The sequence below is a fragment of the Tursiops truncatus genome, chromosome 6 (genome assembly GCF_011762595.2).
Source record: "Tursiops truncatus isolate mTurTru1 chromosome 6, mTurTru1.mat.Y, whole genome shotgun sequence".
NCBI classification, from domain to species: domain Eukaryota; kingdom Metazoa; phylum Chordata; class Mammalia; order Artiodactyla; family Delphinidae; genus Tursiops; species Tursiops truncatus.
This window is the reverse complement of record NC_047039.1, coordinates 113,463,662-113,486,057: the sequence shown is the minus strand read 5'-3', so window position 1 is coordinate 113,486,057 and position 22,396 is coordinate 113,463,662. Positions and strand designations below refer to the sequence as shown.

Genomic DNA, 22,396 nt, shown 5'->3' with positions numbered 1-22,396 from the left:
AGGTGGTGGGCGGAGGGGCCTTGGGGGAGGGAGGTGGTGGGCGGGGGGTTGGGGGAGGGAGGTGGTGGGCGGGGCGTTGGGGGTGGGAGGTGGTGGGCGGAGACCAGCCACCTCGCAGATGCCGTTTCTGGAGTAACGCCCCCTGGCTCCCGCCATCCCACCGTGGCCCCAGAGTCTGCCCCTTGCCTTACCACCTGGTGCTGAGACAGGAGTCTCCTCTTGTGGGTGTGGGAGACGGGACCAGGCGGGAAGTCCCTGGTACAGGGCCCCGGTCTCTTCACGTGTACCTGTGCGTGGCGTGTACATGTGCGTCTGTGTGCGCGTGTGTGTGCTCACACCCCAACAAGACGGCCAGAAGCCAGTCGAGGCAGCACCTGCACCCCCTTCACCGGGCACAGAGCTGCTCGGTGGAGAGGGCCTTCCGCGCCCCGTGCCCTCCCGTGGGGACACTGTGAAGGCTCAGCTCCCGCCCCGCACCCCCCATGGCTTGGTGAGGACCCTGATTGTTGGTGGGCTGCTCTGTCATCAACAGGCTGTGGGGACAAAAAGGGGCTGAGCTGGGGTGAGATTGCCGGTGTCCAGGGCCCTAAGACATGGGACGCCGGGCACTCAGGGAGGCCGACAGACGCGCCCCGGTCGGCGGGTCAGCCTTGTGCCCAGCCCTCGGTGCTGGAGCCAGCTCCCTCCCGGCCCCCCGAGGTGTGGAGGAGGTGACTTCAGGACAAATCCTGGGCCGTCCCATGCGGTGGGTGCGGATGTGGGTAACTGCACCGTCTGGCAACACGAAGAGGCCCCAGACAGGTGTCGGGAACTTCCTGCCTGAGAGATGCGCCCAGACCATTCGGCAGGCAGGAGGCTAGTGTCTGTGAGGTGATGTCTGGGAGGGCCGCTCCCGCCCGCACCCCCGGGCCAGTGCAGACAGGCCCTGGATGGGAGCAGGCTGACCTCTGCCCTCGGCGGAAGGCGAGCCCTGCCCCGTGAGGCCAGCCCGGGGGGCCCGCTGGCCTCCACTCAAGGTCCTGGCACCCAGGCCCACCTTCCCACGCTGGGCCGGAGCTCAAAGGCTCTGAGGGCGCTCCCGCCTCTTGCTTGGATAGCTTCATAGCGAAGTGGATGCTGTGGTGTCAGACCAGGGACAGTGGGCTGGGGTCCTGCTCTGGGCCTCGAATACGCCACCATCCCTGACTGTTTCTGAGAATCAGATGAAATGACGAGTGCGAAGAGCTTGGGCATCCCGTACATGAAAATGGCTTGATTCAGGGACCCGGATGGAGGGGCGCCAAGGGGCAGGCAGGCCTGGGCCGGGGACAGAGTGGCCCCGCTGGGCCTGGCGCGCTGAGCCTGAGGGCACAGGTCAGGGGTGGGAATCCCTGTTTCCAAGGGGAGCACACGGGACTGGGGTGGCGGCAGACCCCCTTGGGGCTGGGACTGGGTGAAGAGGCGGGGGGGACAGACGCTGGCTCCAGGGTTCTGCAGACATACCCACTCGTCGGGACCTCGGCCTAGGAGGAGGGAGAAAGTTCTTTCCTTTCCAGCCTGGTTCTTAGTACCCAGTAGAAACCTCAGAAGTGGATTCTCAAGAAGCGCTCAGTGGGGCGCTTCCCACAGCCCTGGAGGCTCCTCAGGATCGAGGAGGGGCGCTTCTCCAGGTCGGGAAGGACGGAGGACTCTCGCCAGGCCTGGGACGGGGCGGGGCAGCGGCCTGGAGCCGGGGAGGCACAGTTAGACACAAGCGCAGCAGAGGGTGGAGCAGTGCAGCTTGGTGGGGGGCCCCGCGCTTCCAGCCTTCTTGTTGACCTTGGGCAGCAGCAGGACGAAGGCCATGGCCAGGGCACAGTGGTAGAAGCTGTGGACGTAGGTGTAATCCCAGTCCTGCAGGGGAGACGGAGGACCGGTCTGCGGCCTCAGCCCCCGCGCTGAAGCCCAGCTTCCCTCCCACAGCCCTGCCCCGCCCTGGGTCCTCCGCTCTGTGCCCCGGCTGCGGGCCTGGCGTGACATGGCACCTGCCAGTAACAGGGGCTCCTCCCCGACCCCCTGGCTTGTCCTCGGGAGTCTGGCCAAGTCCCCTCCTCCAAGAAGCCTCCCTTCACCGTCCAGCCCATAGTGGCCTTTCCCTCCACCAAACCCCTAGATCACCGAAGGTCTGCGCCAATTCACTGCGCCTTTGATGATGCGGCTGGGGCTCCTCCCTCCCCCCTCCCCCCCTCCCCCAGCACATCCCTTCTCCCCGTCTCCCCTCTCCCTCCCTCCTCCAGGTGTGCCCGCTGCCCCAGGCCCCTTCCTGGCTGTGCACCTCATCAGAGGCGAGCCCTCTGTACTGACCCCCCCGACACAGCCCCGCGATGCCAGGGGTGCCAGGGAAGGACCAGACCGTGACTGGAGGGGGTGCACGAGTGGGGCGCTGCTGGAGGCCCCGGGAGGGGCGCGGCCCCGTTCGGCACCTGGCCAAGCAGGCTGGTGCTGACCTGCTGACCGGAGCCCTTGTGGGTGGGCTGCTTCCCAGTCCCCCGCCAGGTACCTCAAAGAAGAAGCGCAGCATGAGAGCCAGGGCCCCAAAGCAGAGGCCGGGGCCTATCTGCTGGGTGTACACGCTCTTGTCGGGATACAGGCGCCTCGTCTCCTTCATCTGCTGCAGCTGCGGGGAGAGGGGCCAGAGGAACGCTCTCAGTCCGCAGCCTTGGGCACCTGCACCCTGGGCATCCTCAGGTGGGAGATGGGGCTCAGGGAAAGGCCCGGACGCATCTGGCCCAATGGCTGCAGGACCCAAGGGAGACCCCGCCTGGGTGATCGGGCCGTGGATGCCCTGGGCATTTTGACCCCACAAGGACCCCCTGCCCCGTCTGCCTCTTGGGGTGAAAGAAGGCCGCCCTTTCCAGCCAGAGGAGAACCCGAGGGGACCAGACACGTGGTTATCTACAGCAAAGGGGTATTGGCGGTGTGGGACCCGCCCGCCGGCGTGGCCGTGGCGGGTGGGAGATGAGTGTGGCCATCCCTGCGAGACCTCCAGTCACTTTCAGAGTCGACAGACTCATCGTAGCATTTATTAGACACACCCGACTGGCGTGTGAAACCTGCCATCCTCAGATGCTGATATAGGGTAAGGCTCAAGTGGGAGTTTAAACACATGGGTTCACACACAGTGAAAAGGTGAAGTAAATGCGGGTCACATCCTGAAAACCCAAACCTTCGGGGCCAAGGCCTTTCAGCGCACACGATGTTTTGGATTTCAGCAAGGGAAACGGTTGCACACATCGTGGACGGTGGATGCCCCGGCGGGTAGGGCAGTTCCCCGTAATGGCCCCGCCCCCCCGCCCCCCACCCCGCCAGCGGATCACGCAGAGACCATGAGTAGCTTCATGCTGGGTGAGGGCAGGTTTTGTCACCAAATGAATTCTCAAACGATGCCTGAGTTTTCAGTTTTCTGAAATTTCCCATTGCTGGTGAGGAATCAGGACCTGCAATGTCGCGGGTGGCGTGTGGGTGCAGCTAGGGGAGCGTGACTCTGGGGGCAGCCGGCTGAGGCCCGGAAGCTCTCCTCCAGCCAATCCTGCCCCAGGTGGCACCCGGGCCCCGCTCCGCAGCCCCTTCACCCATCTCTCTCCACTTCCTGTCCCTGAGAGTTGCTCAAGAAGGGGCAGGCCTCCACGAGAAAAACTCAGCCCTCATTCCAGGAAACAACTGTCCTTGAAAAGCCAAAATCAACTCCACATTTAATGGTCTAGAAAACACCATTTGAGCCCCAGATGCAGGGAGCCAGGAAGCCCTCTCGGTTCCCGTGGTGCTTCGCGGGGACACTGGCGAGTGACCGCTCTTCTGGCTAATTAGAATCCAGCCCAGATTCAGCCCCGGCCAAGGTCTGCTGGAGGAGCGCCTTCCAGGGCACAACTCGGGAGCCTTTATCCCACTTCCTGCCAGGGAGGGAGCGAATTATCAGCACTGAGAGCGCTCTGTGTTTACGCATTCCAGCATGTTAATTAACGTGGTCCTTCCTGGTCCAGACAAGTCAGACCCCAGCACACTTCCGCCCCTCTCCGAGGGGCCTCCTGGGTCAGCGCGAGGCCAGCTTGGCTTCCCCAAGATGTGGTGAGAAAGAGGCTCCTTCCCTTCTGCTTGGAGTCAGGACCTGGCCTCACGCTTGTCCTGCCATGACATCTTGTTAAATTGCTGACCTCTGAGCCTGGTTTCTTCACCAACCAACTGGCAAACTAAATCCTCCGCTCTCTGGGCGGAGAGAGGAGTGGGGCGAGTTTGGAACGCTCACCACCAGAACTCTATTTTCCCTCCCCAGTCTGCACCTTCTGCACCAGCGGCCCAGCCCGACCTCTTTCCCCTGAGAACCGCCCTCCTGCTTCCCAGGGCTTTGTTCTGGTCCCCAAGGCTCAGTTCCTTCCCTGCCCTGGGGGCCCAGGAAGTACGCCTGGGTGCACCCTGCCCGGGCATCCCTCTTTCCCTTGGGCTAGTCTGAGCGGGTTTCAGTCCTTGCAGCCAGGAGGGCCTTGTTATGACAGAGGGTGCGGGGAGGCCTGGGGACCACGTGTAGAAGGCCTCGTGGTGCCAGGCCCCTGGGTGCCCAACCAAGGGCCATCAGTCTGGCTCAGGCTGCTTCCATGCCCACGAGCAGCTCCACCTTCCGGTCGGCCTCACGCACGTCCTCCCTCTTTATCTGAACCAGGCTCAAGCCTCAGCGCCTCCAGGACGTCTTCCCAGATTAGCCCAGGCCACTTCCAATTGACATTGCATCTCTAAACCAGCCATTCTCTTCAATAATAATAATAATATGACAATAATAAACAGTTGGGCACATTAGAAGCCAGGTTCCGTGCCAGTCCTTAAGAGGCATTATCTCAATTAATCTAAGAACCAACCCTATGAGGTAGGTACTGGACTGTAACACCCACTTTACAGATGTGGAAACTGAGGCAGAGAGGTTAAGTGACTGGGGTCAGGTCCAGAGCTAGTGAGTACAGACGTAAAACAAACCAGGTTTGCATGGCTGGGGCACCCGACGGTCATCTTCTATGTGTTAGCTGAGGCCCTGTGTCCAGCCTGCCAACCCACGTGGCAGGAGGTAGATGGAGACCCCAAGGGGGAGGAGTCACCGTCAGGGGAGGGTGCCCCGACCGTCGGGCTCGCACAGTACGTACCCACTTGGCCGTGATGATGAGGACGGCTGTGCCGATGGGCCCCGAGTACACCCCATAGCCCCAGCGGTCATGGTAGGTCCGCACGGCGATGGTCAGGACGCCAAACATCACTAAAGTCGACCGCTTGGGCTCATCGAAGTCAGCCAGTGCTGCCAGGGAGAGAGCCGGGTGAGGTGAGGGGCCTCCCGCGCCCCTCCCGGCCGCTGCTCCCCCAGAGGCCCTCCCTTCGGGGGCCGGGTGCGGTGTCCCCTCTGCCAGGGAGACCCTGTGGCCCAGCCTGGGCCCCCCAAAGGTCTGAACTGCAACTGGTTTTAAAGGACAAGCAGGCTGCTGCATTCCCGTGGACAGAGCAGCCTGGGTTAGGCTGGCGGGAAGCTGCTCTAATACAGAGAGCAATGTGTGGTGTCCGGGAATGAATGTCTCCCGTGGGACCACTAGGACGCAGACACGAAGACCACAGCTGGGAGACGAGAAAGATCTGGGTCCTTCACAGGCCCGTGCCCGTAGCAGGAAGTCCCCAGTCTAACGGGGACCGTGCGACCTGACGTCGCCACGAGTCCACAGTAAGTGAAGAACAGTCTCAGAACCGTGTGGTTTCGAACGGTCCCATCTTCATAAAGACCTGAGCTAAAAATCGTGTGCGAGCCTCGGGGACAGCCTTGGGGGCGCAGACTCTGAACTGCGAGCGGCGGTTCTTCGGGGGGAAAGGAGGGGGCCGAGCGCTTCCTTTTTTCCTCTGTACGCCTCTGCTCGGTCTGTCAAAACAAGCCTTTACTAAATGTGCCACTTGAAAAGGTTATGGAAAATGGGAATCAAGGCCCTGAAGTGCTACGCCTGCTTTTTCACGGACTGAGCACCACTCTGAACCTCCGGGTAAGGAAGGAGGTTCTCAGGGATGAGAGGCGGCGGGGAGGCAGGCGGCGGGGAGGCAGGCGGCGGGGAGGCAGGCGGCGGGCTCGGCTGGCCGAGTGCAGGGTGGGTGGCGGGGCACCCAGGTCCCCGGCGCAGGGCTGGGCTACCGGGGACGGCCACTCACCCATCAGTGACACCCACATGCTCAGGGCCGTCCCGTAGACGCTGAAGTACTCCAGGATGTCGTGGCGTAGGAAACAGAGCACCGACAGGCCGGGCCCGTTGCAGGCGTGGTAGAGCTGCCGGGAAACCCACAGACGGTCGGTCAGCAGGGAGAGGAGAGCTCTGGAGCCCCGGGGCCATGCCTGGGCCCCGAGCCACGGCCCCGTGAGCTGGGACCTCGGGCAAGTCACCGAATGGCCCCGTGGCTCTTCTCCCCATCTGAAACGTGGGGACGCAGCGGACTACTCCCCCATAGGGTCTTGCGGACGGAGCCCGCAGAGGTGAGGACCCTCCCATGTGATCTACAGATTCCCTCAACATCCAGGTCTGCTGAGGCTGGAGCCTTTTTCCTTGGGTACCGGTCTGCCCTGCACGGGCCGGTGGGGCCTTCTCTCCCACCATTTACCCCTCTGACCACCGGGCATCTGAAGCCCTGAGGGGCTTGCGAATTCTCAGGTACTGAGCCTGCCCTGTGGGTTGACCCCTCAGCAGGTCGGGGTTGGGGGTCAGAGGTTTGTTTCTTTAAGAGGGTCTCGGGCTGATCTCGGGATGCCGCCGGAAAGGAGCCCGCTTTGAGAACCACCGCCGGCAGCCCTCAGTTTGTTTCTCTAAAGTGAGGACAGATCGCAGAGACACCCCCGCCCCTGCCCCCCCCCCCCGGCAGGTGCGGAAAGCAGCGTCCTCCTTGCCCCCCTCCTCCCCACGCTCCTATAGTTGTCTGCCAGATGCCTAATTTAATAGCAATTTTAAAGCAAAATGTCTGTATTTTCAAAGCTGTCAACTTATTTCTGGACAACCGTCTCCTTTCGCTTACACATTTCATCCTTTTAAGTAACATTTAATGACATGATGTAATTATTTTGACAAGCTCAAGGGCATAAACAAGCTTGGAGCCCAGCACAGGCGACGCTTGGTTAGCCCAGCTCAGCTGGGTGGAGAGACGTGCAGGACAGCAGTCCACATCTGGAGGCGCCAGGGATGCTACGGTGCAGGGGTGGTGAGAGCCCCGGGTCATCTGGTGAGTCGAGCAAGTTGAGGTCGATTTAGAGCTTCCACTGGCGGCAACTTCATGGGAACTAAAGCTCAGGTGCACCGAGGAGGCATTAACAGAGATGTAGCGTCCAGAACAGGGGAGGACACGGTACTGCTCCCCTCTGTCTGGTCAGACCCCCCCCAGAGAGCTGTGCTGAGCTGCGGAAGCTGCACCCTTTGAAGTGCCGCTGGCAGGGAACAGGTTGGGGGAAAGGGATCAGGCCGTGGATGTGACCGTTTAGCTCAGCAAAGAGGAGCTTCAGGTGGGGCGCGATCAAGGTGCTCACATCTCCAGGAGAGAGGAGGGAGAAGAACACTTGTTCCCCGTGGCTCCGGCAGGCAGAGCCAGGCCCTGTGAGTGACCCTCCGGCCCCTTCCAGAACTACTTCTCCCCACCCCCACCCGAGCCCTGCTGTCTCTGTACCCATTGTCTCTCTTACATAGCACAGATCGCGATGTGCGATTAAAGGCTTCATCACTCTGAGATTCTGGACGCGGTCTGCGCCCTGTCACCCGCCTCGTCCCAGCCTAGAGCTGGCTTACCATCGGCCAAGTGTTTGCCTGTGAACACAGCGTCAGGGAGGCTTTGGAGCGGTTTGAAGGAGAGCTGGCCCAGGAGGGGCCTTTCCCCCCAGGCCCTCGGTTCACCCCTGCTGGAGAGGTGGGGCAGGTGAGACTCAGGGGGGAACCACCTGCCAAGGATCAGGGCGAAGCAGCTGTGGGCCCTCAGCCTCTGTGCCTCCCTCCCTCTTCCGACCGAGCAGACCTGGCTCTGCACGGCGCTGATCGGGGGCGCGGGTGGCAGGTGGCTGGATGCCTGGCAGGAGAAGGCGCGGCTTCCGGAGGCCGGCCTGGCAGGTCCTGGCCGTGAGCTCTGACAAGCGGCGGACTGCCCCTAGGGCTGGGGTGGAAGGCCCCTGTCAAACGGGGACGAGAGCCCCTGCTCCGTGGGGTGGGCCAGGGGACTCCACGTGACACGACACGCAGCACGGGTCCAGCAGCTGTCACAGGACGGGCCCGGTGGGAACACAGAAGACTCCACACGGGAGGCAGAAGTGGCGATGGTGCCACTGGGGGCTCTGGGAGAAGGGGCCTGATTGTGTCTTTAGGCCGGGGACACTTGTCGCCGGACGCAGCTGTCCCTGCCACTCTGGCTGGGTGGGGCAGGGCGGGGTGGGCCTCTGAGGCCAGCCGCAGAGGCAGCTGTGGGGTCAGCTCAGCCCCAGTGGGGAGGGGTGGCCTGGCGGTGACTGTGGTTTCGGGGGCGGGGTCCAACATGGGCCTGGAGGACAAGACCCCGGCTCCTCTCCCCGGCCCTGGACCCTTGTACTCACAGAGAAGCCCCCTGTCTGCCCGGCTCTGGTTCCTCATCTGCTGGGCAGACCTCCTGGCCCTCACCCAAGCTGGGGTCCCGCGAGCAGCAAATGAAACGGCTTTCGACAAGATTCCTTGAAGGAGCTGGGAGGCCCTGCTGCCCGGGGAGGCCCTGCTGCCCGGGGAGGCCCTGCTGCCCGGGGAGGCCCTGCTGCTCGGGGCTGGGGGGGGCGCCCACGCACGGCTGGCACTGCCACACGGAGTCCGGGAACCCTCACCTCCCCCAAGCATGCTTCATCAGGGAGTTGGGTTTAAACCAAGGCTGGGTCTGATGGAAGATGATGGAGGAAAAGAGAGTGGGGCCCCTCTGGGGGTCCAGCGGCAAGGGTGGCTGGAAGGAGCCTCAGAGGCTCACAGACAGGGAGGCAGGAAGGCACTAAGATGTAGAGAGATGCTGGCTGGCTGGCTGGCTGGCTGCTGGCTAATCAGGCAGGTAGAGAGGTGATTGATTAGATATATGTATAGATGACTGATTAGAGAGATAGTACATAGATAGGTAGGAAGGTAGACAGACAGACAGAAGCTAGAGGGATGGATAGATAGGGCCAGAGAGACACATGAGGGCAACAGAGCTAGGGATGGACACCATGAGATTTAGAAAGAGAGTCAATTCCGTGAGGATACGGCTCCAGAAATCCAGAGAGAACCAGACACAGCGCGAGCCAGCATGAGAAACACAGAGCGAAAGAGACCCACAGGGAGACGGGGGAGGGGGACAGAGAGAGAGAGACAGACAGCCAGACATATAAATAGAAAGAGAAAGAAGGACTCCGAGAGAGACGTAGGCCCCAAGAAGGAGAGACAAGCCGACGTGAGCAGGCCCTCCTGAACTGAGGCCAGCTGCAGAATCCTGGAACCAGATTCCCCTGGCCCTACACGTTCCCTGAGCCCTGCTAGCCCCCTCCTGGGCCTGGAGTACCAGGGAGAGTCGGGGGGGGGGGTGGTGAAGAGGGGAGCTGGAGCCAGGAGGAGCCTTGGGTGGTTGGCAAGAAAAGGGGGATCTTGGAGGGGCTTGTCCCTGGCGCACTGTGGGCTTGGTCTCGCAGACACCAATCCCAGGGTGACTTCCTGCCACAGTTGGGGAAACTGAGGTCCAGGAAGGTGAAGGGGGCCCACAGCCCTCTCTCCTGGTCTCTGGGCTCTTTCCTCCACCTCCCCATCATCACTTTTCTTCATCACCCAACAGAGCAACGTGGTGGAAAGACAGCCCCTGTCCTCCGTCTCTGGGAGGGGCCCCGGGTGGGTCCTATCCCCAGGGCCCCGGACTTACCGCCACAAAGAACATGGTGAAGAGGTAGACCATGGCCTCCATGTGGAACTGCCTCTTGGCAGCAATGCTGACCGTGGGGAGGAAGACCAGGCTGCTGAGCGTGGGCAGGAGCAGTTTGGCCACCAGAGTCCCCATGGGCTGGGGGGGAGAGGTAGGTGCAGGCCTCCCGGGTCTCCAGGGCAGAAAAGCGAAAGGGAGAAGGCCCGCTCCTTGCACCAGGGGCTCCGGTGGCAGCTGTGGTTTAAATGCCCTGAAGAGAGGCAGGGGTGTGCGCACGCATGTCCAGCAGCACGTGGAGAGGGTTCAACAGCTGATGTACCATGTGATCAGCACTTGTCTCTGATTTTTTTTTTTTTTTGGGTAGGTCAGAGCTGTTGATTCAAGGAGACCGGCCTTCTTTTCTCCGAGGCAGCAACTTCGGAGAAGAGTCTCCACGAGCACAATCGCCGATGTCCAGCCACTTTCCATCCTGGCCCCTGGCCCCTCCCCGAGGTGCTCGGGCGTCCAGAATAAGAAGAGAGCAGACTCTGCTGCTTGAGTCACGCGTCCACAGGAGGCAAGAGGTTAGAGAACCCAAGGTTCAGCAGATTCTAATCACTAAAAGGACCCTGTAGATAAGTTTCACAATTTACCAGCCCAGGGGCATGTCTGACTCCCCTGCTGCTGCCCCAAACAGGCTTCCTTGGTAACTAAACAAATGAAACTAACATTCTTTTCTATTTGGTTACATAGTTTCAAACCTGAAGTACACAGAACTGGACGAGCTCTACCAGTGTCCCCAGCGCAAGGGGGATGCTAGCCCTCTCAGCATTCCTTGGCCTTCGGGAAATTACCTTCCTTTGTTGAAGAGGCCTGGGGGAACTGGCCAGCAGGGTCCCCCCTACACTGCCCCGTTATCCTCTGGCCAAGGAAAGATGGGAGTGTGGGAGCTCCCCAGGCCAATTCTCCCTCCCTGGAGGGACTGCTTGATTCATTGCTTGACTGATTAATTCTTTTGTTTATTTGTTGCCAGCAAAAGGACAGCTTTCATTCCGTTTTGGTTTTCATCATGATATAATGGTGTCGCCTACAACAAAACGCACATGTACAGTTCGATGAGTTTTGACGTGTGCTGTGTGACCACCCCTGCGTCCCCGTGACTCCAGGACAGCCCTCGAGGCCCCAGCAGAGGCAGCCACTGTTCAGGTTTCTGCCACACGCTTGACTTTGCCTGTATAAATGGACTCACGCGGTGTGCACTCTTTCGGGCTGGCTTCTCTCACTGCCCCGGAATGACCCTGAGATTCAGCCACGTTGTGTCCAGTGGCTTGTTCCTGTGGTCGCTGGGTGGCTACGCCGGAGTTTGTTCTCCTGGGAATTGGAATCTGGAGTATGGGAACAGCGGGGGCGAGGCCAGGAGGTGCCCATGCATGTCGGCGCCTCAAGAAGAGGCTGCTGGCTTGTCCCACGCCCCCTGGGCCCGCTTGACCCACCTTTCCTTCCATCTGGGAGCTCCCTCACACCTTTCCAGAAGTCTCTTTTTTTTCTCATACGTTGGCTGGGGGACATTTCTGCCGTTGGCCATGAAAAGTCCCATTCAGTACACGTGGTCACGTCATTCTTCTGCTCAAGCACCTTTCAAGGCACCCTCAGCCCTCAGCGTGAAGTCCAAGTTCTCTGGGGGATCGCGGGGCCACCCCCGGCCAGCCCTGTCCCCCACAGCACACCCCAGCCTCCACGGTACGCTAGGACCCCGCCCCTCTTCCCGGCCTCACCCCCTCCCCTGCACACACACTTCCCCCTCCTCTGACATCTGTGGGACGGGTCCCCACCCGGCTCAGGCAAGCTGGGGTGCTCTGCGCTGGCCCCCAGCGCGCCACTCGTTCCCGTCCGGGCCTCCAGCTCTCTGTGTCGTGCGGTCGGTGCGGGGCTGCTCGGGGTGTGTGCCCACTGCTCGACTGGCCAGCTCACCACCCAAGTCCGGGGCCAGGCCTGGCACGTGGTGGGTGGTCAGCAGACACTGGCTGAATGAATGACTCTGTGAAAAGAATGAATGAAAGGCCAGGGAGGCGGGGCTGCAGGGCATTTCAGCCTGGCACTTAGGAGCCCCGTTCCCTCTCCAAATGGGAAAACCAGATCGTGCCGTGTGTGCAGCTCTGGGTAAGAGGCAGGCGACCCCCTGCAAGCTGGTCATGGGGGCCCTGATCATCCCGGCCCGCCTCTCCACACCCCGCTCCTGCCCAGCCCCAGCCCCCAGCCCCAGCTTCCAGAAGGGGTAGAAATCGTGTGGCGAGGAGATGGATTAGAGGTCAGGGGCTAGGAGAGAACTCTCCGGAGCGGTAACCCCGCTCAGGAGCAGGAAAACATTCCACAGTCGGTTTTGTGCATGACTCTGTGTGTGTGTGTGTGTGTGTGTGTGTGTGTGTGTGTGTGTGTGTGTGTCTTGCAGCTGTAAACTCCAGGGCCGGGGCTGCAAGCTTGGGGAGGGGAAAAAGAGAAGGGGGAGGTGATGGAGGAAGCAGGAGGGGAGCCGCACATGTGTTGTAACCATTAAGGACCAAGGGGGCCGAGAGGGGCTGCCCCAAAGCAGGGAGACAGGTGGCCAGCCTGGGGGCGGGGTGGCCCAAGGACCCCCCCTACAGAAAGGCTGGGACTTGAGCAGCGCTTTTGGGGGGGCGGAGCGTAGAATGGGGGTCGGGGTGCAGCCTGTGTGTGGCTCCCGTCGCAGACCTGGCCGCCTGGAGACAGGCCAACTGGCTCAGGGGAAGGCGTCCAGCTCTGAACAGGACTTAAAGGACCCTCGGTTCTCACTGGGGCCAGGGAAGCGATTGGCCTGGGGAGCTGGGTGGGGCAGAGTAGAAGAAGCAGGCCGGTTGCTGTGGGGGTGTTGTGCCCCCAGGCACAGGGCAGGGGGAGCCGGATCGGGCTGGGCTGGGAGACAGCAGAGACGTGCTCTGGCCTCCCCGTCTTCTGGGCTCTGGTGGTCCCGCCAGCCGACCGGCCGGCCTCCGATACCCCACTCCACCCCACCCTCACCTGCTGGTGCTCGGGCCAAAGGGGATGCCACAGGCGGTGCGCCCTCCTTCTGCCAGGATGCCCTTGCCGGGCTTGCCTCCACGTTAATATTGTAGCCCTGGGCCTCTCCTGACCCCTGGTGCGGGGGAGCTGTCCATTCAAACCCCTGTGTGTGTCCTGAAAACCATTTACACACACAGACATTCATTCAGGGCCGGCATGTGCCGAGCTCTCTTCCTACTTTGTCCCTTTGGGCCGTGCCAGCAGCTGGAGGCGGGGGGTGGGGGTGGGGGGGGTGGACGTCTCTCTCTCCCCATTTTACAGAGGAGGAGACTGAGGCCGGGAGAGGAGGGGAGACTGGCCCCTGACGCATGCTCCTAGCCAAGGCCCCCAGGCGCATCCCTCCTCTCCCCAGCAGGTGGCGCTGGTCCCAACGGGACCTGGCAGGGCCTGTCCCGGGCAGGGTGGGGGCCGCTGGCGGGGCAGCCACAGCCTGGGGAGCAGAGAGTGGGAGCCGACCCGCCCACCCTCCCCTCCCTCGGGCCCCTCGGCGTGGAGAAGGCTGGTTTTATAGAGGTGCTGAAATGCCCGGAATGCCACACGGCTCCCACCTCCCGGACAGCTGTCTGTCTGCTCAGCTGCCCAGCAGAGCGGGGCCAGCTGCTGCATTTGCATCCTACACGTTCTGAACAGCCGACCCGCAGCGCCAGAGCACAGCACAGCAGCCCTTGGCTCTCTGGGTAGCGACCCGCTGAGGCCCTCCTGCCCCTGGGGGGAGGGGGTCTGGGTATCGACGCTCCTGATTCCTCCCGTGGGGGTCCCCAGGCTGGAGGACCATCCGGGGCCCCTGCAACTGGGGTTGTGACAACATTCGTGTTGTCCTCAGCTAATGACTGGAAATGAGCAGCTCCAGCTGCCTCTGGTGAGCCGGGCGAGGGCCCCACCCCTGCTTAGCTCTGGGGCCTTGGTGTACCCTCCGTCCGGTGAGCCTCAGTCTCCCCATCCACAAAATGGAGCCCCTCGTCTCTGTCTCATAGCGTCACGGAGGGCATAGGGGCAGGCCCTGCGGCAGCGGAGGGGCTGTCCCGGCAGGAGGTGACCCCCGCACAGCCGGGCTCGGCCTGCGCGCCTCGGCAGGCGGTGAAATTCAGGAGCTCAAGGACGCAGCTCCCGCCAGCCCCACTGCCCCTTGCCCGGCAGTGGTCTGTCCCTGGAGCGCCAGCGGCAGGCTTACTTCCCAGCCCTGACAGGGCCTCCCGGGGCCCCGTCCTTGCTCCAGATTTGGGGACAAAGGAGCCTCTTTCTAAACACCCCAAGTCCCCCCACTTGAACCTCGAGACTTGGCCTAAGAGAAAATGCCAGTGCTGACAAAGAGGGAGGGGGAGGACTCTGTTCTGTGGTCCGGCCTGCTGAGCTCCAGTGGTCTGTGGGGGTGGGTCCTCCCTGACGGCCAGCCCAGGCCCAGAGCATCTGCCCGGGGAGCTCACGGGGAGGGACTTGCTGCTGGGCCTCCCTCTGGAGCCTGGCTCTCTTCCAGTCCTGGCCAACCACCTCCAGACTGGCCACATGGTCCCACAGTGTCCCAGTGCCTGTTGGGTACAAGAGCTCTGCTGTCAGAAGGTGCCCAGGGTTGCCCGAGGCTCTGGGTGAGCAGCAGGACATCGGGGGACAGGGTAGAGGTCGTCACCCTCCAGGCCGTGCTGGCAGGCCTCTGGGTGCCAGGGTTGAGGGCCCACTTCACAGGGGCTCTGGCTCTGGTCCCCGTGTTTCTGAGCTCTGTTTCAGACACTTGGCTGTGCAGGACAGGGCCCAGCTCCCGGCGTGACTGTCCAACCACTGGGACCACCCAAACTGGTCATCCCATGGCCCGCTGCACCCCTCCCCCACCCCCTCCATTCCCTTCCCCAAGTGGGCTCTTCCCCTTCCGCCTTGTTTTCCCACGCTTCACCTCGCTTCCCCTCAGAAATGTGCCCAATTTCCTGTTTGCAAGCTCTTCAGACATCTAGAAAGCTCTGGTGGAAAGATAATCTCCTTCTGAAAAAACAGGTGTCACACAGAGAGTGGCGGGGACACCTCACCGTCACCCCGAAGGACTGCCGGACAAATCCACCCTTCCATGCACTGAGCACCTGGCTAGAGATGCTGGGCCCTGGCAGGTGCTAAGATACAGTGTGAACCAGGAGTAGCCCCCGCTCTGTGGGGTCACAGCCACAGGCCGGGGAAGATCCCGCTCAGTGCGAGAAGCCAGATCGAAGTGCTGGGCCACCTGGTGGGCTTCCTGGAGGAGGTGTCCTCAGAAAATCATCTGGAGGGCCAAGCACGTCCAGATGGGTGTGAAAGAAGGGCTCCAGAGAGGGGACAGCGGGAACCAAGATGGGGGCTCCGAGCCATTTCTTTCAGTGACTCTCCAGGGAGCCCCGGGCATCATCAGAGCTGGCAGGCAGCAATTCCGAGGGCCGCTGGGTGACCTGTGGGGCCCAGTGCAAAACGGGGAGCCCCTTGTTCACCAAGCAGGACAAAACTTTCTCATTCCTCCAAGGGCCTCTCCCGAACAATAGGAGTGTTTTTATTTGCTGTTAATGTCGTGCTCCTTTAGGCATGGGGAGCTTGTGGAGTGAGTGCCTGGGACCCCACCGGAGACTCCCAGAGGGCAGAGGGCAGTCCTGAGAGGTGCAGGGAGTAGGAGGTCCCCCAGCAGAAGTCTCTCCATCACTCTATCACCCCATCCAGTGTCGCTCCGAGAACACGAATTCTAAGATAACACGATTAAACCTTCAACACGGTGACGGCAGAGCCTGGGCCCCAGGCATGGCCTCTTCTGAGCCTGGGCTGCTCTTCCGGTCACCCACTGTGCTGCTGGTTAGAAGCTTCTTAGATACTCTGGGTTCTGCCGTCCAGGCCTGGCTGCGACCCCGTGAGGTGGGTCCTGAGGGCATCTAAGGCCCCGCCAGGAGGCCCAGCCCGACCGGTTCTCCAGAACTGACAGTGGCTCCGCGCTTGGCACTTGACGAGGTCTTCGGAGGCACCCCCTGCCTGTGCCTGATTCTTTATCACCAGTCACCTCCCGCAATTCCTAGGGTCTTCAGGGGCCCCAGGGCCTTCCCTGACCCCTGATGTCTCCCTCCGAAACCCCCAGACCACCAGTGGACCAAGCAGTGGTCACAGCTCCCTGCGGCTCTGGAGTCTGGGGGCTCGCTGGAGTCCTGCGGGGTGGGGGAGCCCCGGCCGGCTACTGGAGGTAGAGGGTGGGGTGAGGGTGGACGTGTGGCCCTCCCAGGTCACACACCTGCTAGAGGTCCCAGAGCTGGGGGTGGCAGCCCGCCTCCCAGGCACTGTCCCGTTGAGCTAAGAGAATGCGCTGGGGTGTTTGCGTCAGCTGGCTGTAGGGTCCCTCCCAAGGGAAACCGTTAGTCACCCTGGTGCTGGCTGGACGTGGATCCAGCAGTGCCCGGAGAGCTCGGGAGCGTGCCCGGGGATCAGGGCCCTGGCGCCTGGGGGGCGGGGCAGGGGCGGGGCAGGGGTGGGGGCAGAGGCCCCAGGGCGCGAGTCATCAGCAGTGTGTCTGTGAGGGGTCGGTGAGTGTGTGTGCCTGTGTGTGCATTAGCGTGTGCCCCTGTGTGTGCCTGTGAGGTTGTGTGCGTGCGTGCGTGCACGTGCACCAGTGCCGCGTGCCGGGTTCCATCGTGTCTGCGCTTCAGCATGCTGACCCCAGGGGGCAGCGTGGACCTGGGTTTGAGTCTTGGTTCCACCCAACCACCCAGGGGCCCCAGGGGAAAATGAGATGGAGGAGACCTGCCTCCCAGAGGGTCTGGGGAGGATGAACGTGATACAAGAACCTGCCAGATGGAGAGGATGTGCTCAGTAAGGACGCTGGGGTCCCTGATGTGCCGTCCTCAGACGTGCGACCCCGGGCACCACCCAGCGGTCTCGGGGCCTTAGTTCCTCCATCTGTAAAGTGGGGAGAGCAAAGATGCTGACCTCCTAGCTCTCAGCACAGAGGGAGAACTCGATGCAGGGCAGCAGGCCTTGTTGGTTTCAGGATCATCTCTGGTTGCTCTCCTCCCTGACCATTCCTGTTGGTGGCAGAATCTTCCCAGGGGTGGAATGATTCTCAGTCACCCAGGGAGGCAACTGGAGGAGCTCACCACAGTTCCTTCCGGCAGGGAGGGTGCAGGGAGGGGGAGGGCTTTCCAGGCGCCACTGGGAGCCATCCGCAGCGCAGAGGCAGGGGGATGGATGAAATGGCTCAGGGCCGCCCCACTTCCACCCCCACCGCGCGGAGGTGCCGGGAGGGTGGGCTCCAGGGAGGCTGGTGTGCAGGGCGGGCGCCTGGCGTTGTTTCCGGGGCAACTTGCAATGTCTGGGGTCCTCCCTGGGTGTCTGGGGGCCGAAGTGCGTGCCGCTGGCTCCGTGCTCTGCTCCACGCTCTGACTCAGCAGGAACACAGGCTGGAGCCCCACGCCGGCCTGCCAGGGGCTGCCCAGCTGGCCCGCGCCCAGCCAGGCCGCTGTGCCCTGCCAAGCTGGTGCTGAACATCTGCAGAGTTCCGCGCGCCTCCCCCCGACCGGCTCTGGCCGTCCTCGCCGTCTGGCCTGCAGGCCGTGGGCACTTCTGTCCCTTCCCCGGAACCCTCAGCTGAGCCTTGCCGTGTCTCCCTCAGTCCCTCCGCCTGCTCAGGCCTCCGTTTCTCAGGAGAATCTCTCCAAGGCTGGCTGGATGACCTCAGAGCATGGTGTCCCCTCTCGACCTCAGTCTTTCCTTCCGTAAAACGGAGCTATTGGATTGGATGCCTCATACACCCCAGACTCCATTCTGGGGAGTGGCAGAGACTGGGCCCCCTCTGGAAGCAGAAATCCGACGGACCAAGCCTGGGGCTCGGCTTTGCCGCCGCCAACCTCCCCTGTGACCCCGGGCCAGTGGGCACTCCGTCTGGACACCCGGACACGCAGTCCCGTGTTCTGGACCTGGGAAGGCGGCCTCCCTGCTCGTGGCCGCGGCAGCAGTCAGCAGGCAGCTGGGCCGGCCTGGCCGGGCTCCAGAGGCGCGGAGCGGGTTAAAGTGTGCGCCAGGCCGGCCGGCGGGCGGCGGGAGGGGGGAGCAGCCTGGTGGGAAGTGTGAGTTCCTCCCTGTCTGCCTGACAGCTATAAAGGCCGCCGCGCTGCGGAGCTGCCACTGGGCTGCGCGCCTCCCGGGAACCCCCTCTCGTGGGTGCTCTTTGAAGTGGAGGAGGGAGGCGGCGAGAGGGAGGAGAAGGAAGGGAGAGAGGCCCAGCCCGCCGCCCTCTGCGCCCCGAGGCTCCCCCGCACCGCGCACCTGGCGCCGCCTGCCCGCAGCAGAGGCTCGGCCCCTTTCGTCCGAGGACAACCTGCTGACCCCCGGCCAGGTAGGCCTCCTCCCCGCCGTCCCGCTTCCCGCCGCAGCCCTGCCAGGGCACGAGATGCAGCCCCAAGCGCGTGCATGGCATCCCCGGGCCCCTCGGGGGAGCCGTTATGTAACAGGAGCAGGGCTGGTGGGGAGGGGTCCAGACCCTCCGAGCGTGGGCGCGGGGGGCCCCTCAGCTCCTAGCCTACCGCGCCTGAAGCCCTTGTTTGCACGGCAAGTCTCTCCCGCCGGCCGGTGGCTGTTTTTGGACCCCAGGGAGGGATGGGTCCCGCGTGAGCCGGGCCTGGCCTGCAGCCAGCGGTGTCTGGGAGCCTTAATGAAAACCAAGTGTGCAGCCGCTCAGCACCTGTCTTCAGCCTGCAGGCAGGAGCCGGGGCACAGACTAGCCAATGGGACGCCGAGGGGCCTCTGTGCCTGCGGGAGGCTGGGGGGTGTAGATGGAGGCCTGCGGGGGAGGGGCGGCAGCCGGCTGGAGCGGTGGCAGGCCGCCGGCCGGGAGGTGCGGATCTCAAGGGCTCTGGCTCCAGGCTCTGGGGTGTACTGCCGCCTCGCCTGGGGCAGACAGAGGGCAGAGACATTCTTGGGGTGTGAGGGTGTCATTGGCGTAACTCTTGAAAATTTGCAGGTGCTTGAGCTGTGCGGAAACGAGGGTTTGAAGGAGGAGAGAAGGGGGCAGATGTGGACTTAGTTTCAGGGCTGGCAGGCGTGGGGGAGGGGGGCTCTCCTGCCTCCTCTCCCTGGAATTAGTCCCTGAGTTTGCTCTGGGGGCTGGGGGCTGGTCGGCCACCTGGCTGTGTTGCTTCGGGCAAGTTGGCTCCCCTCTCTGGTTCCAGGCTCTAGGGGGTGGGCTTGATGGCTTCGGAAACTCCTCCAACCCCTGGCAAGTGACAACTCGGGACCCGAGACAAACCCTGGACAGAGGCCGCTGTAGGCCCCACTCCTCCGTCTCAGGGACAGATAGGGGAGGCTGGGGGCCCGGGAGGCTGCAGGCTCCCCTTGACCTGACCCCTGGCTCGGAGGTCCAGTAGTGGTCTGTGCTGAGGGTGCTGACCTCTTGGGAGACAGCCCCGTGGTCCTAGGCCACCCTCGCTCCAGCACTCCGGAGGCACAAGCTGTGTGTCTTCTCTTGGGAAGGAGGGGGCACAGACGCTTGGGCTCTGCGCAGCGTGGGGTCCCTCAGGGCAGGGGGAAGCTGTGTCCAGGGAGGGAGAGGGCCTGGCAGAGCCTGTGGCGTCCACGGCCCCCTCCAGCAGCTCCATGTAGCCGACGGGAAGGATCGTTCTCCCACGTGGCCAGCAAGTGCTGAACAGATAAAAATCCCAAGGTGCTCTTGGTCGGGTCCACCGGCCGAGGTAATGGATCGACCCTCAGCGCCTTCATCCAATGGATGCAGCCTGGGCCTATAGGTGTCCCTGGGTTTCTCTCCAGGCGTTCCCCAGGCAGCTCAGCTATTCAGAGGCAAAGCGTGGCCCATGTCCCCAGATGCCCTCAGATCAGGTGGTACGGGCGTAGCGTGCACACCACCACCCTAGTGTCTCAAGCCCGTGCAGGCATCTCTAATCGTTCATTGAGCCCTCCCAACAGGGCCACCAGACCGCCACTACCAGCCAATCCCAGATAACCTCAGGCCTCAGCACTGGGTGGGCTCCGGGAGCTTTTCCCCAAAGCGGACTCCAGCCAGCTGCAGGAGGAGCTGGACCTGGCCTGGCAGTGACTGTGCCCTTGCTTCCTAGGATGGGTGGCAGATGGCAGCCTTCACGCTGGGCCTGGTCCCTGCTGGCTGTGGCACTTGTGGCTGGGGGTGCATCGTCCACAGGGGCCGTGGTGAGTGGGGCGCACGACCCTTCGCCCAGGTGGGCTGACGCTGAGGGCTGGGCGGCAGACACGGGGCAGGGGTCCGGGGGTCCTGGAGTGCCTTCCCAGATCCCCTCCCGCTCCCGGGAACGTGCCTTACAAGCCAGTGAGGCCAGCCCCTGCATGCGGGGCTCCGGCCGCTCCAGAGTCCTTGCTGATTCGGCAGGACAGGGGCTGACTGCTCACCTTCTGAGAGAAGCCCCGGAGTGTGGCGTGTAGACGGGCGGGTTTGGGTCCCGCAGAACCCAGGCTGCTCGGGGAAAAGAAAGGATGGTTAGGCTCAGCCTCAGGATCCCGCCAAGCTCCCAGGATGTTCCAGATCCCCAGATGGGGCAGGACCCGAGGCCCACAGCTCCCTGGGAGGCCCCCCAGAGACCGCCCTGGAGATCTGAGCCTAGGCTTCGAGCAACCCACCCAGGGGGCTGTGTCCTCCTGTCCAGGGCACGGGGACGGCAGGCCCGTCCGGCCAGGTGCTCCAGCCTCCTTCTAACTGTCGTGGGGCCTCTCACCCAGGACAACAGCCCAACATCCAACAGCCTGGAGGCGGGCACCGATGCCACCGCCTACTGGTGGGGAGAGTGGACCAAGTGGACGGCGTGTTCCCGCAGCTGCGGGGCTGGGGTGGCGTCCCAGGAGCGGCACTGCCTGCAGCAGAGGTGCGGGGCTTGGGCACGTGGCCCTGAGGGGCTGGCGTGAAAGTGGGGCCGCCTGCACGGGAGAGGGAGGCCTGGGAGGTGGGGGGGTCTCGGGCCGGGAGAGGGGTCTTCAGGTTGAGGCTGCACAGGCCAGGTGAGCAAGTCAGTCTTTTCATTGGCTTCCGTTGAGGACGTGGCTTCTGTTGGGTCCCAGGCAACAGCGTCCTGGGGTTCGTCCTGCTCCATTTCTAGTGCTCTTTCAGTGAGGGGCCAGGCCCACCCTGGGTTTCTCTTCTGAAGACCTGAGTTGAATAAACATGGGGGAAGCATAAGGTGCAGTGGTTACTGTTGGCCAGACCTGGGTTCAAATCTTGCCTCGGCCACTTCCTAGCTGTGTGACCTTGGGCAAGTCACTTAACCTCTCTGAGCGTCCGTTTCCTCATTTGTGGCGTGGAGATTATGCTCGAGTCCACCTGACGTTTCTGAGAATACAAGAGACAGTGTGTGGGTATGCACTGCAGCACGGGGCCCATACATGGGAAATGTGGTTATTTTATTACTAACTCTGTGTCCTGAGACCCTCTGCTGTGTGCTGGGGATAGAGAGGTGAATTGGATCTCACCCCTCCCCCTGAAGAAGGGGCTGAGAAACACCCTCAAACTACCTGAATACCTGTGACGTGAGAGGGCTCTGGTGCAGCAGCGGGGCTTGAGTGGGGAGGAAGGAGGCCTCAGTCAGAGGAATCAGAGCAGGCTCGGGGGCAGCGTGGTGGAGGAGTAGCCCAGAGGCCGCCCAGGAGCAGAAGCAGGGTCAGGGCTGCAGCCCGTGTCCTCCCGCCAGGAGGACGTCTGTCATGGGCACTGGGAACCGGACCTGCACGGGCACGTCCAAGAGGTACCAGCTCTGCAGAGTACAGGTGAGGCTCCGCCAGCCGGGACCCCCTCCCCCATCCCCCTTCTCTGGCAGGTCTCAGGGCAGCTTCCCGGTGGCCCTGGGCCCTCTGGACACTCTGTCCAGGGCCTGCCACTTACACCCTGTTGAAGAGAAGGGTGGTGAGGGCCTCCGGGCTCAGAATCCCCCCTTCCGGCATCAAATCAAATTTGTGGTGCCCACCACGGGCTGCGGGCACCTGAGGGGAAAAGGACCCACTTCTGCTGGCGGAACTCCAGCACGACCTCAAGGTCTGGGGTCTAGGGGCGCGCGCGGCCCCTGCACTCAGCGTGAAGCCTGCTCGCGGGTCTCCCCGGGGGACTGGGGTCACCGGCATCCCCCCTGTGTGCCCGCCTCCGCTCTCTGCGCCCTCCACACCCAAACCTTCTCTGTCGGTCGCGTGCTGCACCGAGATGGCTGGGTCTGGGCAGGAGGTGCTGACCCTGGCTCACCCTCCGGTCACCTCTTGATGGGGCCAAAGCCAGTCTGAACCAGACCCCCTGGACTGGGGGCGGGGCAGAGAGATGATGCTGTGCGTGTCCCCATGTCCCTGCGTCCACGTGTCTGTGTGTCTGTGTGGGCACACGGGTGGAGTTAGGGGCTGGAGGGAGGCGAGCGGCCATGACCTCTGTGCTGGCCTCGCTGGTCAGCTGCCCTCCTGACGTGAGCTCGGGAGGGAGCCCTGGCCCAGTTCGGCTTCTGGCCGC

General features: G+C 62.9%; 2 protein-coding genes and 1 long non-coding RNA gene across 9 annotated transcripts in view; 2 read left to right on the top strand and 1 right to left on the bottom strand.

The window, feature by feature from the left end:
• Positions 1-10,208, bottom strand: MYMK (myomaker, myoblast fusion factor). Its single transcript, XM_033859040.2, has 5 exons — positions 9,895-10,208; positions 6,181-6,295; positions 5,145-5,293; positions 2,519-2,635; positions 1-1,872 (listed from the first exon to the last, which is right to left on the bottom strand). The coding sequence occupies exons 1-5, from the start codon at positions 10,027-10,029 to the stop codon at positions 1,723-1,725; spliced, it is 666 nt and encodes a 221-aa protein (XP_033714931.1). The 5' UTR covers positions 10,030-10,208; the 3' UTR covers positions 1-1,722.
• Positions 5,667-11,447, top strand: LOC117312716 (uncharacterized). The gene is made up of 5 exons (XR_012332760.1): positions 5,667-6,017; positions 6,206-6,499; positions 7,087-7,920; positions 9,811-10,457; positions 10,907-11,447. It is a non-coding gene; the product is annotated as an uncharacterized lncRNA (long non-coding RNA).
• Positions 11,448-17,723: 6,276 nt separating this feature from the next.
• The window catches only part of ADAMTSL2 (ADAMTS like 2), a 35,878-nt gene continuing 31,205 nt past the window's right edge, over positions 17,724-22,396 (top strand). The window contains exons 1-5 of one of the 7 annotated variants that reach the window (XM_033859002.2): positions 17,811-17,946; positions 18,030-18,271; positions 20,004-20,094; positions 20,638-20,780; positions 21,600-21,675. In XM_033859002.2, coding sequence (XP_033714893.1) covers positions 20,005-20,094; positions 20,638-20,780; positions 21,600-21,675 — 309 coding nt within the window. In that variant the 5' untranslated portion in view covers positions 17,811-17,946; positions 18,030-18,271; position 20,004. Of the gene's footprint in view, positions 17,947-18,029; positions 18,272-20,003; positions 20,781-21,599; positions 21,676-22,396 lie in introns of all 7 variants that reach the window. The other 6 variants (XR_012332759.1, XM_073806778.1, XM_033858997.2 and 3 more) reach the window with 6 other exon arrangements.

Coding starts and splice junctions, on each gene's coding strand:
- MYMK (XM_033859040.2), bottom strand. CDS start 10,029: ATGGGGACTCTGGTGGCCAAACTGCTCCTGCCCACGCTCAGCAGCCTG. Junction 2,636..5,144: donor TCATCATCACGGCCAAGTGG/GTACGTACTGTG, acceptor CTCTCCCCGCAG/CTGCAGCAGATGAAGGAGAC. Junction 1,873..2,518: donor TGCTGCGCTTCTTCTTTGAG/GTACCTGGCGGG, acceptor TCTCCCCTGCAG/GACTGGGATTACACCTACGT.